Source organism: Pristiophorus japonicus, chromosome 6 (genome assembly GCF_044704955.1).
Source record: "Pristiophorus japonicus isolate sPriJap1 chromosome 6, sPriJap1.hap1, whole genome shotgun sequence".
NCBI classification, from domain to species: Eukaryota; Metazoa; Chordata; class Chondrichthyes; family Pristiophoridae; genus Pristiophorus; species Pristiophorus japonicus.
In genome coordinates this window covers 26966475-26983073 of record NC_091982.1, presented here as the reverse complement: position 1 = coordinate 26983073, position 16599 = coordinate 26966475, and the positions used below count along the sequence as shown (strand labels likewise).

General features: G+C 46.2%; 1 protein-coding gene across 4 annotated transcripts in view; it reads left to right on the top strand.

Annotated features, from left to right (window-relative positions):
• Positions 1 to 16599, top strand: part of LOC139265595 (cohesin subunit SA-2) — a 186358-nt gene that overhangs the window by 135009 nt on the left and 34750 nt on the right. For all 4 annotated transcript variants that reach the window (XM_070882708.1, XM_070882706.1, XM_070882704.1 and 1 more), the window contains 2 exons: positions 6794 to 6881; positions 7025 to 7105. In XM_070882708.1, the coding sequence (XP_070738809.1) occupies positions 6794 to 6881; positions 7025 to 7105 (169 nt within the window). The remainder of the gene's footprint in view (positions 1 to 6793; positions 6882 to 7024; positions 7106 to 16599) is intronic.

Below are 16599 nucleotides of genomic sequence, written 5' to 3'. Positions count from 1 at the left end.
CTCCATTTAGGCCATAAAAAGTTGGTGGCACAGTGCATTGCATTATCAATAACATACCTCAAAAAGTTTTTTGAAGCACAGCAAGACTGTGCTGATCTCCCTGTAGAAAATAAATTTCAGTTATTGTGATGGAACTATACGAGCCGTTAGTAGCAGAGTTTTTTGAACATAATTGATGAGCTTAATACTTTGGCTGTGAATGTCTTAGGAAATTTTCAAGGGAAAGCTGGCTCAAATTATTTATCTTAAAAAAAAAAAACATTTTAAGAAAGGAGGTTCAGTGGGTTTATTGAATAAGGATATTCCAGTGTGCCAAAGTCAGAAAGACAATGCACAACTTGTTGAAACATGCCAAATCTAATAGTGTGAATCTTTTAATTGATTTAACCTGCAAAACAGTATTTGTGGAAGATTACTGCAGTGGAACTTTGATTATTCATAAGAATTATTGTGGGTGGCAGACCTTAGTTTTGAATTGACCAGCTTAAAATGTGTTGATTTTCCATTGATTCTGCGTTCTTGAAAACAATATTGTTTGCCCTCTAATATCCAGATTTTGCTATCGATGTCTCTTTGATACTTGGCTCTCATCAAAGACCAGCAGAAATAAAACAGCCAGTAGATTTTCCAGAATATTAATATAAAAATGTAGTCTTGGCTATGTATGGTGCAAACATGATTAGGTAATTATGTAAACCAGTCATTAACTAAAAACTAGGGTTGCTTGTACTTGTCTGCCATGGTTGCACTCTCCATCCTCCATTAAGAACATAAGAAATTGGCGCAGGCCATTTGACCCCTCAAGCCTGCTCCGCCATTTAATAAGATCCCATTATTTTACCGAGGACTACTTCATTAGTGATAGTGATTGTATTAATTTCCTCCCTCCCTATAGCCCCTTGATTATCCACTATTGGGATGTTTTTAGTGTCTTCTACCGTGCAGACCAATACAAAATATTTGTTCAGCGTCTCTGCCATTTCCCTGTTCTCCATTATTAATTCCCCAGTCTCATCCACCAGGGGACCAACATTTACTTGAGCCACTCTTTTCCTTTTTCTGTACCTGTAGAACCTCTTACAATCTGTTTTTATATTTTGTGCTTGTTTACTTTCATAATCTATCTACCCTCTCTCTTATCATTTTTTTTTAGTTCTTTGATGGCTTTTAAAAGTTTCCCAATCCTCTGGCCTCCCACTAGTCTTGGCCACATTGTATGCCCATGTTTTCAATTTGATACCATCCCTTATTTCCTTAGTTAGCCACGGATGGTTAGCCCTTCTCTTAGTCTTTCCTTCTCGTTGGGATATATTTTTGTTGCAAGTTATGAAATATCTTCTTAAATATCTGCCACTGCTCATCAACCGCCCCATACTTTAATCTATTTTCCCAGTCCACTTTAGCCAACTCTGCCCTCATACCTTTGTCGTCTCCTTTATTTCAGCTTCGGACACTGGTTTGAGAACCAACTGAAATTGAAATTCAACCATGTTATGGTCACTCATTTGTACTGGAGCCATACATTTTTCTCTGTATAAAAATCAAGAGTCTGTGGAGGCTACAATGCTGGCTTCTTTGTATTGCAAAACCTTTACAGTTATTGTTCATCGTATATTGGTGAAGAGCACTTGGTAGTTGCCTTCTTAAGCTGTTTTGAAATAGTTTATCTTTCAAATACAATTTTTCTCAGTGATTCACTAGTTAAGTTGAAACTACTGTGCGTTTATTGTGACCTGTAATTAGTTAAGTCCTTCCTGGGAATAAATTTAAAGGGTGCGTGGAGGTGGGAGGGGCTGGGGGGAGAACTATTAGACTAAGTAGCAAACTTGACTTTTATCAGTCAGCTAATTGCAACAACAAAGAAAAGTTTAATTGGGCATCTTAATAGTCTTGGATACTTTTTAAGTCAAACCACCGTAATATGGACATTTTAAGTCATGAATATCCAAAGGGCCCTTCTGGAATAACTCCCAAGAAATCTTTGAATGCAAGGAGACATAGCCACCGTTGTTACAAATGCAGACTGGGCTCCTTTCATGATCAGAAGAGCCCATTTTTGTTTATTGTTATAGATCTGTAGTAAATAATGTACCCACTAGAAATCTAAGCAGACACCTGTCTCGCTGAGACTTTTGGTTGGAGTCCTTTCCTTAATTGTATCTGTTTTCTTTTAAACTCTGTTTTTGTTCTTCTCCCATGGTGTATTATTCACTGAGAAGTACAGCAAAGATGCAGCTAATTTTATTATATTAAAAACATTTGACCAATGTGTCTCTCAAGTTATTGTAGAGTTTTCTGTTTTTAAGAAGGCTTTTGTTTTTAAATTCTTGTTGCCTGTACGAAGCATCCCTTCTGGAGTCGCAGAGTACAGCAGGGGACATAAGAAATAGGAACAGGAGTAGGCCATATGGCCCCTCGAGCCTGCTCTGCCATTCAATAAGTTCATGGGCGATCTGATCATGGACTTAGCTCCACTTCCCCGCCCGCTCCCTATAAACCCCTTATCCCCTTATCGTTTAAGCACCTGTCTGTTTCTGTCTTAAATTTATTCAATATCCCAGCTTCCACAGCTCTCTGAGGCAGCGAATTCCACAGATTTACAACCCTCCGAGAGAAGAAATTTCTCCTCATCTGTTTTAAACGGTCGGCCCCTTATTCTAAGATCATGCCCGCTAGTTCTAGTCTCCCCCATCAGTGGAAACATCCTCTGCATCCACCTTGTCAAGCCCCCTCATAATCTTATAAATTTCGATAAGATCACCTCATTCTTCTGAATTCCAATGAGTAGGAGCCCAACCTACTCAACCTTTCCTCATAAGTCAACCCCCTCATCCCCAGAATCAACCTAGTGAACCTTCTCTGAACTGCCTCCAAAGCAAGTATATATGCTTTCGTAAATATGGAAACCAAAACTGCACGCAGTATTCCAGGTGTGGCCTCACCAATACCTTGTATAGCTGTAGTAAGACTTCCCTGCTTTTATACTCCATCCCCTTTGCAATAAAGGCCAAGATTTCATTGGCCTTCCTAATCATACCTGCATACTATCCTTTTGTGTTTCATGCACAAGTACCCCCAGGTCCCACTGTACTGCGGCACTTTGCAATCTTTCTCCATTTAAATAATAACTTGCTCTTTGATTTTTTTTCTGCCAAAGTGCATGACCTCACACTTTCCAACATAATACTCCATCTGCCAAGTTTTTGCCCACTCACTTAGCCTGTCTATGTCCTTTTGCAGATTTTTTGTGTCCTCCTCACACAATGCTTTTCCTCCCATCTTTGTATCATCATCAAACTTGGCTATGTTGCACTCGGTCCCTTCTTCCAAGTCGTTAATATAGATTGTAAATAGTTGGGGTCCCAGCACTGATCCCTGCGGCACCCCACTAGTTACTGGTTGCCAACCAGAGAATGAACCATTTATCCCGACTCTCTGTTCCCTGTTAGTTAGCTAATCCTCTATCCATGCTAATATATTACCCCCAACCCCGTGAACTTTTGTAACCTTTTCTGTGGCACTTTGTCAAATGCCTCCTGGAAGTCCAAATACACCACATCCACTGGTTCCCCTTTATCCACCCTGTTCGTTACATTCTCAAAGAACTCCAGCAAATTTGTCAAACATGACTTCCCCTTCATAAATCCTTGCTTACTCTGCCTGACCTAATTTTGCTTTTTCAAATGTCCTGCTACTGCTTCTTTAATAATGGACTCCAACATTTCCCCAACCACATATCTTAGGCTAACTGGGTCTATAGTTTCCTGCATTTTGTCTGCCTCCTTTTTTAAATAGGAGCGTTACATTTGCAGTTTTCCAATCTGCTGGGACCTTCCCAGAATCTAGGGAATTTTGGTAAATTACAACCAATGCATCCACAATCCCTGCGGCTCCTTCTCAAGACCTAGGATGCAAGCCATCAGGTCCAGGGGATTTATCTGCCTTTAGTCTCATTATTTTACTGAGTACCACCTCCTTAGTGATTGTGTTAAGTTCCTCCCCCCCCCCCCCCCCATAGCCCCGAGACTATCCATTGTCGGAATATTGTTAGTGTCCTCTACCATAAAGACTGATGCAAAATGTGTGTTCAGAATTTCTGCCATCTCCATGTTCCCCATTACTAATTCCCTGGTCTCATCTAAGGGACCAACATTTACTTTAGCCATCCTTTTCCTTTTTATATCGCTATAGAAACTCTTGCTATCTGTTTTTATATTTTGCGCTAGTTTACTTTCATAGTCTATATTCCCTCCCTTAATTTTTTTTTAGTCGTTCTTTGCTGGCTTTTAAAAGCTTCCCAATCTTCTGTCTTCCCACTGGTTTTGGCCACTTTGTATGCGCTTGTTTTTAATTGCACACCATCCTTTATTTCTTTAGTTAGCCACGGATGGCTATCTTTTCTCTTACACCCTTTCCTCCTCACTGGAATATATTTTTCTTGAGAGTTGTGAAATATCTCCTTAAATGTACACCTCTGTTCATCAACTGTCCTACACTTTAATCTATTTTCCCAGTCCACTTTACCCAACTCTGCCCTCATACCTTCATAGTCTCCTTTATTTAAGCTTAATACGCTAGTTAGAGATCCAACTTTCTCCCCCTCCATCTGAATTTGAAATTCAATCATGCTATAATCACTCATTCCGAGGGGATCCTTTACTAGGAGATTGTTTATTAATCCTGTCTCATTACACAGGACCAGATCTAAGATAGCCTGCCCCATGGTTGGTTCCGTTACGTACTGCTCAAGGAACCTGTTCCTTACGCGCTCTATGAACTCCTCCTCAAGGCTACCCTGACCAATTTAATTTGTCCAATCAATATGGAGGTTAAAATCACCCATGATTATTGCTGTTCTCTTTTTACAAGCCCTCCACTATTTCCTGGTTTATGCTCCGACCAACAGAGTTGTTACTGTTAGGGGGCCTATAGACTACACTCACCAGTGACCTTTTCCCCTTATTGTTCCTAATCTTCACCCAAACTGTTTCAACACCCTTATCATTTGAGCCAATGTCGTTTCTTACTATTGCAGTGATTCCATCCTTTATCAATAGAGCTACCCCACCTCCTTTTCCTTTTCTGTCTGTCCTTCTGGATTGTCAAGTACCCCTGAATATTTAATTCCTAGTCCTGGTCACCTTGCAACCACGACTCTGTAATGGTTATCAGATCATACCCATTTGTCTCAATTTGTGCCGCCAACTCATCTATCTTGTTACAAATGCTACGTGCATTTAGACAAAGTGCCGTTAAGTTTGTTTTTTTATCCTTTTTTCCTGCTTGTTTCCCCTCTCCTTCAAACTCACTTTATTTTTGCTTTCTAATTCCAGCTTTATTCCCCTCCCTACTGAATCTATTTTCAGGTTCCCACCCCCCTGCCAAGCTAGTTTAAACCCTCCCCAACAGCACAAGCAAACCCCCCGCAAGGATATTGATCCCGGCTCTGTTGAGGTGCAATCCATCCGGCTTGTACAGGTTCCACCGCCCCCAGAAGTGCTCCCAGTGCCTCAAGAAACTAAAGCCCTCTTTCCAGCCACGTATTCATCTGCTCTATCCTCCCAGTTCTGTACTCACTAGCTCGCGGCACTGGGAGTAATCTGGAGATTACTACCTTGAAGTCCTGCTTTTTAATCTCCTCGCTCCCTAAACTCTGCCTGCAGGACCTCAATCCTCTTCCTACCTATGTAATTGGTACCGATATGGACCACGACCTCTGGCTGTTCACCCTCTTCCCCCAGAATGCCCTGCAGCCGCCACTGAATAAACTTTGCTGCCTCTGAATCCTGACAGCACACTCGGGAAATCACAGTATTATAGGAAGCACACATTAGAATCTGACTGTTATCCTCCACAGCCTCTTGGTTTTTATACAGTGAAAGATGTATGGCTCCATATAGAGTTTTAAAGTCCATAAAAAGGATTAATTTCTAGAAGAATAGAATTCAAAAACAAAAGTTATGTTAAACTTGTGAAAAACCTTGGTTAGACTGCACTTGTTCTGTGTTCCGAGTACCATGTTCAGTTCTGGTCTCCATACTGCAAAAAGGATATAGAGGCACTGGAAAAGGTGCAAAAAAGATGTACAAGTATAACACCAGAACTCGGAGGTTATATCTATCAGGAAAAGCTGAACTGGCTGGGGCTCCTTTCTCTAGAAGAAAGAAGGCTGAAAAGTGACCTGATAATGTAGATAGGATGTTTCCACTTGTTGGGGGAGTTGAAAACTAGGGGACATTAAATATAAGATGGCCTCTAATAAATCCAATAAGGAATTCAAGAGAAGCTTCTTTACCCAGAGAGTGAGTAGATTGTGAAACTTGCTACCACATGGGAGTAGTTGCGGCAAATAGATAGATGGATTTAAGGGAAAGCTCGATAAGTACACAAGGGAGAAAGGAATAGATGGATATGTTGATAGGGTGAGATGAAGTACGGTGAGAGAGGCTTGTGTGGAGCATAAACACTGGCTGTTGGACCGTATGGCCTATCTCTGTGCTGTATTTTGCTGTAAATCCTCTGGAAAATTGCTTTAAATTGTAAATCAGCTTGACAGCCAGGTTTTCTAGTTCCTAATGCTATCGTCATGGCTATGAGTCTTCTCTTTTCCTCTCCTCTCCTCTCAACTCACTCTCCCTTTCCCGCTCCCGTCCCCTCTAACTGCTCATTAGATCCAGAGTGCATCTATTCTTTTAATTTTCTTCCCAGCTGGTGCAACTTAATGTATTTTCTGTTACAGGTGTCTTGTCAAAACTTGATTAGAAGCTTAAAATTAAACCTATTGCTTTTCCAGTGCTCATGATCTTACAAGATGGGACTTGTTTGGCAGCAATTACAAACTGCTGAAGATTGGTATTGAAAATGGGGATATGCCAGAACAGGTATGTGTTTCATAATTTGATTTTAAAACTGCAGAATTGAACAATACCAGATTACTTTATAGTGCTTTTTATTTTATGATTAAGTGACAGCATGTACTGTATTTACAAACGATTTTATTTTGAAATGTATATTTGCTTTTTAGATTGTCATTCATGCACTGCAGTGCACGCACTATGTAATCCTTTGGAACCTAGCCACCGTTTCTGAAGGCAGTTCAACAAAGGTATGTAAAAAGACTGTAAATTAATAAATCTCATCTTTGCAAATGTATTAAAACTATAAAGAATAATGCTGTATGCATTATGCTACATTTCAAAAGAAAGGATAGCCCCCGAAATTTCAATGGGGCCAAAGGGCAGAAGTAGGTTGGACTGCATAGTGGCATGAAGTTGGGGTGGAACCCAGAACTGCTGGGATTCCTCCCTGTTCATACAGTGGCCCAAATCCTGATTGATACGAGTGTGGGAGAGTCTTCCTTTGCAGCTTCTGAAGATTTTGGGGGACATTCCCAAGGTACCTCAGAAAATCCATCCCATTATGTTGTTGTCTGACCCAGCGCAATCCATGCATGGGCTTAAAGAAGGCCCCAATCAGGTTTAGTAATTTTCTGTTTTTATTTCCGATTTCCAGCATCCGGAGGATTTTGCTTTTGCCCCAATAAAGTTTCCCAGTTTAGGTAATTAATCTCCAAGAGGATCGGTTATCTTAAAATTAATTACTGCATTTCTCTTCTGGGAAATTTTTAAAAAGTTATGTCCTCCTCTTCAGCCCTTGCACTCTACCATCAGAGTGATATGGTACTCTTCTGATTTTCCAGCTGGCTGTTGGGGTAGGCATATCTGCTGTACCTCTCTGGGCCTGAGCTGTCTGCCCTGGCTATGGAAATGACTCCGTCCCTGCCTTTGGCTGCAGGTTGTCTCAAGTCCCCCTCTGTCACACTTCTGGTGGAACAGGAATTTCAGACCCATAGTTTCAAAATCTACTGACTACCTCTCTTCTCTGTTGAGATTGAACTTGAGTGTGAAAGTATTTTTGAATATTAACTGTTTAAAGCACTTTAAATTCATGTGCTTTATGTTGGAGTATTACCCACTAGCTGCTCACGAATTTGGCAGATGCTCTGACTTAGAGAGAAGATTCAGATTTTTAAATTGCAGCACAGAATTTATTAAGCATACTTGTAATTATGGAGTGAATGCTCATCAAAGGACCAAACTATATAGTATTGTGATCAGACCACACATTGAGCTTCTTGTCAGTTCTGGTCACCCAAGAAACCAAGGAGAGATTGAAGCATTGAAGGCAGTGAAGATAACATCACAATCACAAGGCTGATTCCAAAAGATATGAGTTCAACGTGATTCCAGGATGGTATGTTGCCTCCCTGGTGCCAGGGTCAAAGATGTCACTGAATGGCTGCAGAACATTCTGAGGGGTGAGGGTGAATAGCCAGAGGTGGTAGTCCATATCGGTACCAATGACCTAGATAGAAAGAGGGATGAGATACTTCAGGCAGATTTTAGGGAGCTAGGACAGAGATTAAAAGGCAGGACCTCAAAGGTAGTAATCTCTGGATTACTCCTGCAGCCACATGCGAGTGAGTACAGAAATAGGAGGATAGAACAGATGAATGCGTGGCTGGAGAGATGGTGCAGGAGGGAGGGCTTCAGATTCCTGGGGCATTGGGGCAGGTTTTGGGGGAAGGTGGGACCTGTACAGGTTGCACCTCAACAGAGTGGTACCAATATCCTCGCGGGGAGGTTTGCTAGTGCGGTTGGGGAGGATTTAAACTAAGATGGCAGGGGGATGGGCACTAGGATGTAGCATTATAAAGGAGAAACAAAGGGCACAAAAGATTGGGAGAGACAGATAGCACTAAACTAAGAAATAGTAAGGTATAAGGCGGGGTCAGACTAAGAAGAACACGGGATGGTCTAAGATAGGATTACAGTGTATGTATGTGAATACACGAAGCAGAGTAAACAAGGTTGGTGAGCTGCAGGGAATATGATGTGGCAATAATCGAGATCTTGCTCATAAAAGGGTAGGATTGGATGTTAAATATTCCTGGATATAAGGTGTTCAGGAAAGACGGGAGGTGTTGTAGCAGTATTGGTTAAGGAGAATGTTACACTGCTGGAGAGAGAGCATGTGTTGGAGGGGTCAAAGACATAATCTATATGGCTGGAGTTAAGAAATAATAGAGGTGCCATTACACTACTGGTGTGTTCCATAGGCCACCAAGCAATGGGAAAAATATGGAGGAGCAACTTTGTCGAGAAATTACAAAGAGATATAAGAACTATTGAGTAGTGATAATGGGGGACTTCAACTATCTGAATGTAGGGCCCAAGTTTCGGGTGGAGTTGCTCCAATTTGTTTGGAATATCTTAGAAATCGCAATTCTCGGCATTTAGTTTGCTCCAGTTCTTGTGAGTTTGTTCAGTTTTGTTTTAGTTCAGTTTTTATTTCAAAAGGGGGTGTGTCCAGCCACTTAGGCCTGTTTTGCAATTTTGAACTGCGAAAAGTTACTCCAAACTAACTTAGAACAGAGTAAGTGTCCACTTTTCTAAGTTCTGAAAAACCTTACCGAGAGTTAATTTCAGTGCAGGCACAGCTTGCACAATACTGTGAGCAGTTTGTTCCCTTTGCTGCCTCTTCTCCATCTCCATTTCATGCTGCAGCCCAAGGGGGACTGCACGTATAGCCCCTAGGACTGGGAGCAAGTAGTGTTCCCAGAGGCCTCCCTTTAAAAACCAAAACCTTGCAAACATCCAACAGCAGTCCCTGCACACTTTTAACAACTTTTTACATGTATTACATCAAGCCACTACTCCAATAAAATGTAAAGAAACCAGCCCAAAAGCAAAAATCTAAACTTACCTGAATGTTGTTTGTGTCCTTTTAAGAAGCACAGGCAGTATCATTGGGGTCAAGTTTCGGGCTGCACCTGATTTCTGCGCTCAAAACCGCGCCGAAAACTTACCACGGTATTCTCCACTCCCTCAGGTCGATCCAGGCCCTCGGCGCGGCACAGCACAAGCTGTGGGGGGGCGGAGCCAGGTCCCAGCGTTGAAAACAGTGCCGGGACCTCTGCACATCTGCACTTTAGTGTGCGCACATGTGCAATAGCTCCAGGCGCCTGGAACTGTGTGGGAGGGGCCCAAAGCTAGCCGCCCCTAGCCCTGGCCGAATGGGCTCACTGGGGCGTTGAAGATCAGACTACACCTCCCTCCTCCAGCTCCCGCTGTGGCTCCAGATTCCTCCCCTGATCAGCTGACGCTTCCCCAGCTCCCGTTCCGCTCCCCTTTTCCCCCCCCAGCTCCTGCTCCGCTCCAGGCCCCCCCCCTTCAAGTCCGGTCCGCTCCCTCTTCCTTCGGCAGGGCCTGACCGCCCGCCCGGCATCATGCTGGGGGTGGGCCCCACCCGAAGTCTTCGGCCCGGCTTCTTCATGTCAGCCGGGCCCGTTCAGCCTCCTCCCGCTCCTCTCTCCCACTCCTCTCTCCTCTTTCCCCCCCCCCCCTCCCTCTTCCTCTCCCCCCTCCCCTCTATCTCCCCCTCCCTCCCTCCCTCCCCCTCCCTCCCTCCCTCCCTCTCTCCTCTCCCCCCCCTCCCTCTCCTCTCCCCCTCCCTCTCCTCTCCTCTCCCCCTCCCTCTCCTCTCCACCTCCCTCCCTTCTCCCCCTCCCTCCCTCTCCTCTCCCTCCCTCCCTCTCCTCTCTCCCTCCTTCTCCCCCTCCCTCCCTCCCTCTCCCTCTCCCTCCCTCCCTCCCTCTCCTCTCCCCCTCCCTCCCCCCTCTCCTCTCCCCCTCCCTCCCTCCCTCTCCTCTCCCCCTCCCTCCCTCCCTCTCCTCTCCCCCTCCCTCCCTCCCTCTCCTCTCCCCTCCCTCCCTCCCTCTCCTCTCCCCCTCCCTCCCTCCCTCCCTCTCCTCTCCCCCTCCCTCCCTCTCCTCTCCCCCTCCCTCCCTCTCCCCTCCCCCTCCCTCCCTCCCCCCTCCCTCCCTCCCTCCCTCCCCTCTCCTCTCCCCCTCCCTCCCTCTCCTCTCCCCCTCCCTCCCTCTCCTCTCCCCCTCCCTCCCTCTCCTCTCCCCCTCCCTCTCCTCTCCCCCTCCCTCCCTCTCCCTCCCTCCTCTCCCTCCCACCCTCCCTCCCCTCTCCCTCTCCCTCCCTCTCTTCTCCTCTCCTCCCTCCTCCTCTCCCCCTCCCTCCCTCCTCTCCCTCCCTCCTCTCCCTCCCTCCCTCCCTCTCTTCTCCTCTCCCTCTCCTCTCCTCTCCCTCCCTCCCCCTCCTCTCCCTCCCTCCCCCTCCTCTCCTCTCCCCTCCCTCCCTCCCTCCCCCTCCTCTTCCCCTCCCTCCCTCCTCTCCCCCTCCCTCCCTCCTCTCCCCCTCCCTCCCTCTCCTCCATCCCTCCCTCCCTCTCCTCCATCCCTCCCTCCCTCTCCTCCATCCCTCCCTCTCCTCTCCTCTCACCCTCCCTCCCTCCCTCCTCTCCCCCTCCCTCCCTCCCTCCCTCCCTCCTCTCCCCCTCCCTCCTCTCCCCTCCCTCCTCTCCCCCTCCCTCCCTCCCTCCTCTCCCCCTCCCTCTATCTCCTCTCCCTCCCTCTCCTCTCCCCCTCCCTCCCTCTCCCCCTCCCTCCCTCCCTCCCTCCCTCTCCTCTCCCTCCATCTCCTCTCCCCCTCCCTCCCTCCCTCTCCTCTCCTCTCCTCTCCTCTCCCCCTCCCTCCCTCTCCTCTCCCCCTCCCTCCCTCCCTCTCCTCTCCCCCTCCCTCCCTCTCCTCTCCTCTCCCCCTCCCTCCCTCCCTCCCTCTCCTCTCCCCCTCCCTCCATCCCTCCCTCCCTCTCCTCTCCTCTCCTCTCTCTCCTTCCACCCCCCTCCCTCCCTCTCTTCCACCTCCATCTTCCTCCCCCCCCCCCCGCCCCTTCCCTCGCTGTCAGAAACACATAGACACTGACAGACAGAGAGAGACACACTGGGGTGGCCCCGTCCCAGCATGCTGTTGGAGGGCTCCCGTTGCTGCAGTAGAAGCTTAATTTTTTAATTTATTGATTTGTAAAAAAAAATTTGGGTTGATTTACTGATTTATTTATCAGTTATTATTGGTGATGGCTCTTTATTTGCAAAAGTGATATGTTTCATATTTGTAAACTCCCCCCCCCCCCCCCGCCCTCGTTCCCGATGCCTGATTTGTAACCTATGCCTGATTTTCTAAGTGTAGGCAAGGTTTTTCTGAGCGTACAAAAATCTACACTTACTCCATTCTAAGTTAGTTTGGAGTAAGTTTTCACTGCCTAAACTTTAAAAACCGGCGTAAGTGGCCAGACACGCCCCCTTTTGAAAAAAAAATCTGTTCCAAAATGAAACTGTTCCAAATGACTAGAACTGGAGCAAACTAAATGCCGAGAATTGCAATTTCTAAGATAATCCATTCTAAACCAGTTGCTCCAAAAAAATAGGAGCAACTCAGGCCGAAACTTGACCCCTTTGTTGTATTGCTGCATGCACGTTCTTCTGTGCGTGGTTTGGAGAGTGAGTTATTAAGAGCGGCGACATCCAAAATCCAAAAAAGTCGTTAATTCAGCGTTGCACGCCGATTGACGTCACAATCTGGATCACTTAACTATATGAAGCGAAAGTAGGCAACGACAGCACTGCCATACTGCCCAAAATGCTGGTCGCGTGTTTCGTGTTGGGAGCGGGCAAAAGCGAGGCAGCCACCATTATTTCTTCCAAACCAGCTTTAATGGTCGGGGCAAACGGCTCCAATTTCCAGGCCCGAGATGGAGGAAGAGATTTGCCAATGTCTTTTATGTGGCAGTGTGGAACTTCTACCACCACTTTGGCCTCACGATGACCCTATCCCAGATGGAGAGGATAGGCTAATTACCATAATTGGCTCTGTGTCCATGCCTGTATTGACAAGGATACCCACCCTGATGAAGCAGATGAATGTCAGCGTAGCATCCTACCTCTCCGAAAGGGTGAGCCTGAGGTCCAAATTCAGCTGAAGAAGAATTGAATTATATTTTGAGGTGATATCTGGCCCCTGAAGTGACAACAATCAATCCTTCTCTGAGTGCAACATGATGGAGCAGAAGAGCACCGCCCCCCCCCCCCCCCCTTCCGTGGATTGTTAATCTATATAAATTTGTCAATGGTGTGGAAACTCGGCAGTACTGGATTCCACCCCAAGTTATGCCGCCCCCTTCCACCCCACTCAATCAAAGAATTGTGCGTTTAATTCACAGATAAATCTCTGCACAACACATGTGCACGGGATAGGTGTGGCCCCTTTCAGCCCGGGGTAGATGCTGGTCGGTGTGGGGTCCTTTCGGCCCGGGGTCGGTGCGGGGTCCTTTCGGCCCGGGATGGCAGCGGGGGGTGGGGAGGTCATTTGTCCCGGGATGGCAGCGGTGTCATTTTCCGTTTCCAGCCCAGCCTCAGCCCTTGATCAGTTTCCATTCCTAGCATCAGCCCTTTAGAGCGTCCTTCGTTACCCTGGCAACATCAGTTTTTGGCGTAGGCCTTAAGCTCCACCCCCAGAGCTTAAGGCCAATGTGCGCCGTGCCAAATTCAAAGATAATTCCGGCGAAACTCTGAACTTTCTTTTCTGGCGTAGTTGGGCCACAAAAAAAATCGGACGTACCTCTCCAACTGTGCCAAAAATCGCCCATGTGGAAAATTGAGCCCGTAGACTGGGATAGTAATAATGTGAAGGGCAAAGAGGGGGAAGAATTTCTGAAGTGTGTTCAGGAGGACTTTCTGCATCAGTATGTTTCTGGCCCAAGAGGAAGGAGGCATTGCTGGATCTGGGGATCTGGTTCTGGGGAATGAGATAGGTCAAGTGGAGCAATTGTCAGTAAATGAATATTTATGGAACAGTGATCATAGTATCATAAGGTTTAGATTAGCTATGGAAAAGGACAGGGAGCAATCTAGAGTAAAAATACATAATTGGAGAAAGACAAATTTCAGTGGGATAAGAATGGATCTGGCTCCGGTAAATTGGAATCAAAGGTTGACAGGCAAAACTGTAATGGAACAATGAGCTGCCTTTAAAGAGGAAATCGTTTGGGTACAGTTGAGGTGCATTTCCATTGGGGTAAAGGTAGGGCAACTAAAGTCAGAGTTCCCTGGATGATGAAATAGAGTAAGATGAAGCAGAAAAAGAGCACATATGACCGATGTCAGGTCGAGAATACATCTGAGAATCAGGCTTAATATAGAAAGTTCGGAGGAGAAGTGAAAAAAAAAATAATTGGGGCAAAGAGAGGGTATGAGAATAGAATGGCAGCTAACATAAAAGGTAATCCAAAAATCTTCTACAGACATATAGGGCCCAATCCTGGCCATGACTTGCAGCAATTTTTTTGGAGTAAGTTTTTCTGGCGTAAGTTTAAAAAATGCCATTTCCCCCGAAAATTTGCTCCAGAGTAAGTCAGTTAGGTACGACTATTTTTTTAGGTCAGTTTTTTTTTCAAAAGGGGGCGTTCCCAGACACTTAACGTCAGTTTTGGCCATTTATGCCACTTTGGCCAGCAAAAACTTACTCCAAATCCACTTAGGTCAGCGAATGTGGCCAGCTCTGAAAACCTTGCAGGCAGTGAAGAAAAAGCAGTGCACAATCGGCACACATTAGGGCAGGGATAGGGGAGGGAAGGGAACTGGAGAAGACCTCAACAACCAAGCACCAAACATTGCAAGGAAAAGCTCAAACAATTAAAATACTAATAAAAATCAAGTAAATCCTACCGGAAAAATGCAAGCTGCTGGTCGTGGGGTTGTGGGGGTAGCCAGAGAGACACTTTTTTCTCTTTTTCCCCCCACCCCCAATACACTCATTCTCTCGCCCCCATACACTCAAACACTCATTCTCTCTTCCCCCCCCCCCCAATCAAAGGTCTCAAGCACAGCCACTAAATAATAAATTAAAGCCAAGTCCTACCTGCCCGGGAACTCGCCTGGGGATAGGGTGCAGCGAGATCAGACGTCCCTTCGGCTTGGGATAAGGGCTGTGAGCATCGGGTCCTGCTCACAGCCCGCAGGACGCACTGGGAGGGTAGGAGCATGTGCGCAGCTCTCACTGAGCATGCGCGCAGGTGCCGGCAGTGCTTTCTGCGCTGGCCTGTTGCTCCGCCCCCTCCTTCAGTCTCCACGCCACGACTCAAGACTCCGAAGAGCGGCCAGGATGGGGCCCCTTTTTTCTGGCGCCCTTTCCGGCGCGCTTCAGGTCAGTACGCTGAAAAAACGGCTCGGGCAATGTTGGGCCCAAAAATAGCAAATGGGTAGTAAGAGGAGGGGTGGGGCCGATTAAGGATCAAAAAGTAGACCTATGCATGGAAGAACAGAAGAACATAAGAATTAGGAACAGGAGTAGGCCATCTAGCCCCTCGAGTCTGCTCCGCCATTCAACAAGATCATGGCTGATCTGGCCGTGGACTCAGCTCCATTTACCAGCCCGCTCCCCGTAACCCTTAATTCCCTTATTGGTTAAAAATCTATCTATCTGCGATTTGAATACATTCAATGAGCTAGCCTCAACTGCTTCCTTGGGCAGAGAATTCCACAGATTCACAACCCTCTGGGTGAAGAAATTCCTTCTCAACTCAGTTTTAAATTGGCTCCCCCGTATTTTGAGGCTGTGCCCCCTAGTTCTAGTCTCCCCGGCCAGTGGAAACAACCTCTCTGCCTCTATCTTGTCTATCCCTTTCATGATTTTAAGTGTTTCTATAAGATCACCCCTCATCCTTCTGAACTCCAACGAGTAAAGACCCAGTCTACTCAATCTATCGTCATAAGGTAACCCCCTCATCTCCGGAATCAGCCTAGTGAATCGTCTTTGTACCCCCTCCAAATCTAAAATATCCTTCCTTAAGTAAGGTGACCAAAACTGCACGCAGTAGTCCAGGTGCGGCCTCACCAATACCCTGTACAGTTGCAGCAGGACCTCCCTGCATCGGCTATGACTGAGGTGCTAACTGAGTACTTTGCATCTGTCTTCAAGGAAAATGCTGCTATAGACATAGTGAAGGAGGAGATACTGGATGGGATAAAAATTGATAGAGGAGGTACTAGAAAGGTACAAGAAAGGCTACATCGATACATAGAAAATAGGTGAAGGAGTAGGCCATTCGGCCCTTCGAGCCTGCACCGCCATTCAATGAGTTCATGGCTGAACATGCAACTTCACTACCCCATTTCTGCTTTCTCGCCATACCCCTTGATCCCCCTAGTAGTAAGGACTACATCAAACTCCTTTTTGAATATATTTAATGAATTGGCCTCAACAACTTTCTGTGGTAGAGAATTCCACAGATTCACCACTCTCTGGGTGAAGAAGTTTCTCCTCATCTCGGTCCTAAATGGCTTACCCCTTATTCTTAGACTGTGACCCCTGGTTCTGGACTTCCCCAACATTGGGAACATTCTTCCTGCATCTAACCTATCTAAACCTGTCAGAATTTTAAACGTTTCTATGAGATCCCCTCTCATTCTTCTGAAATGCAGTGAATACAAGCCCAGTTGATCCAGTCTTTCTTGATACGTCAGTCCCGCCATCCCAGGAATCAGTCTGGTGAACCTTCGCTGCACTCCCTCAATAGCAAGAATGTCCTTCCTCAAGTTAGGAGACCAAAACTGTACACAATACTCAAGGTGTGGCCTCACCAAGGCCCTGTATAACTGTAGTAACACCTCCCTGCCCCTGTACTCAAATCACC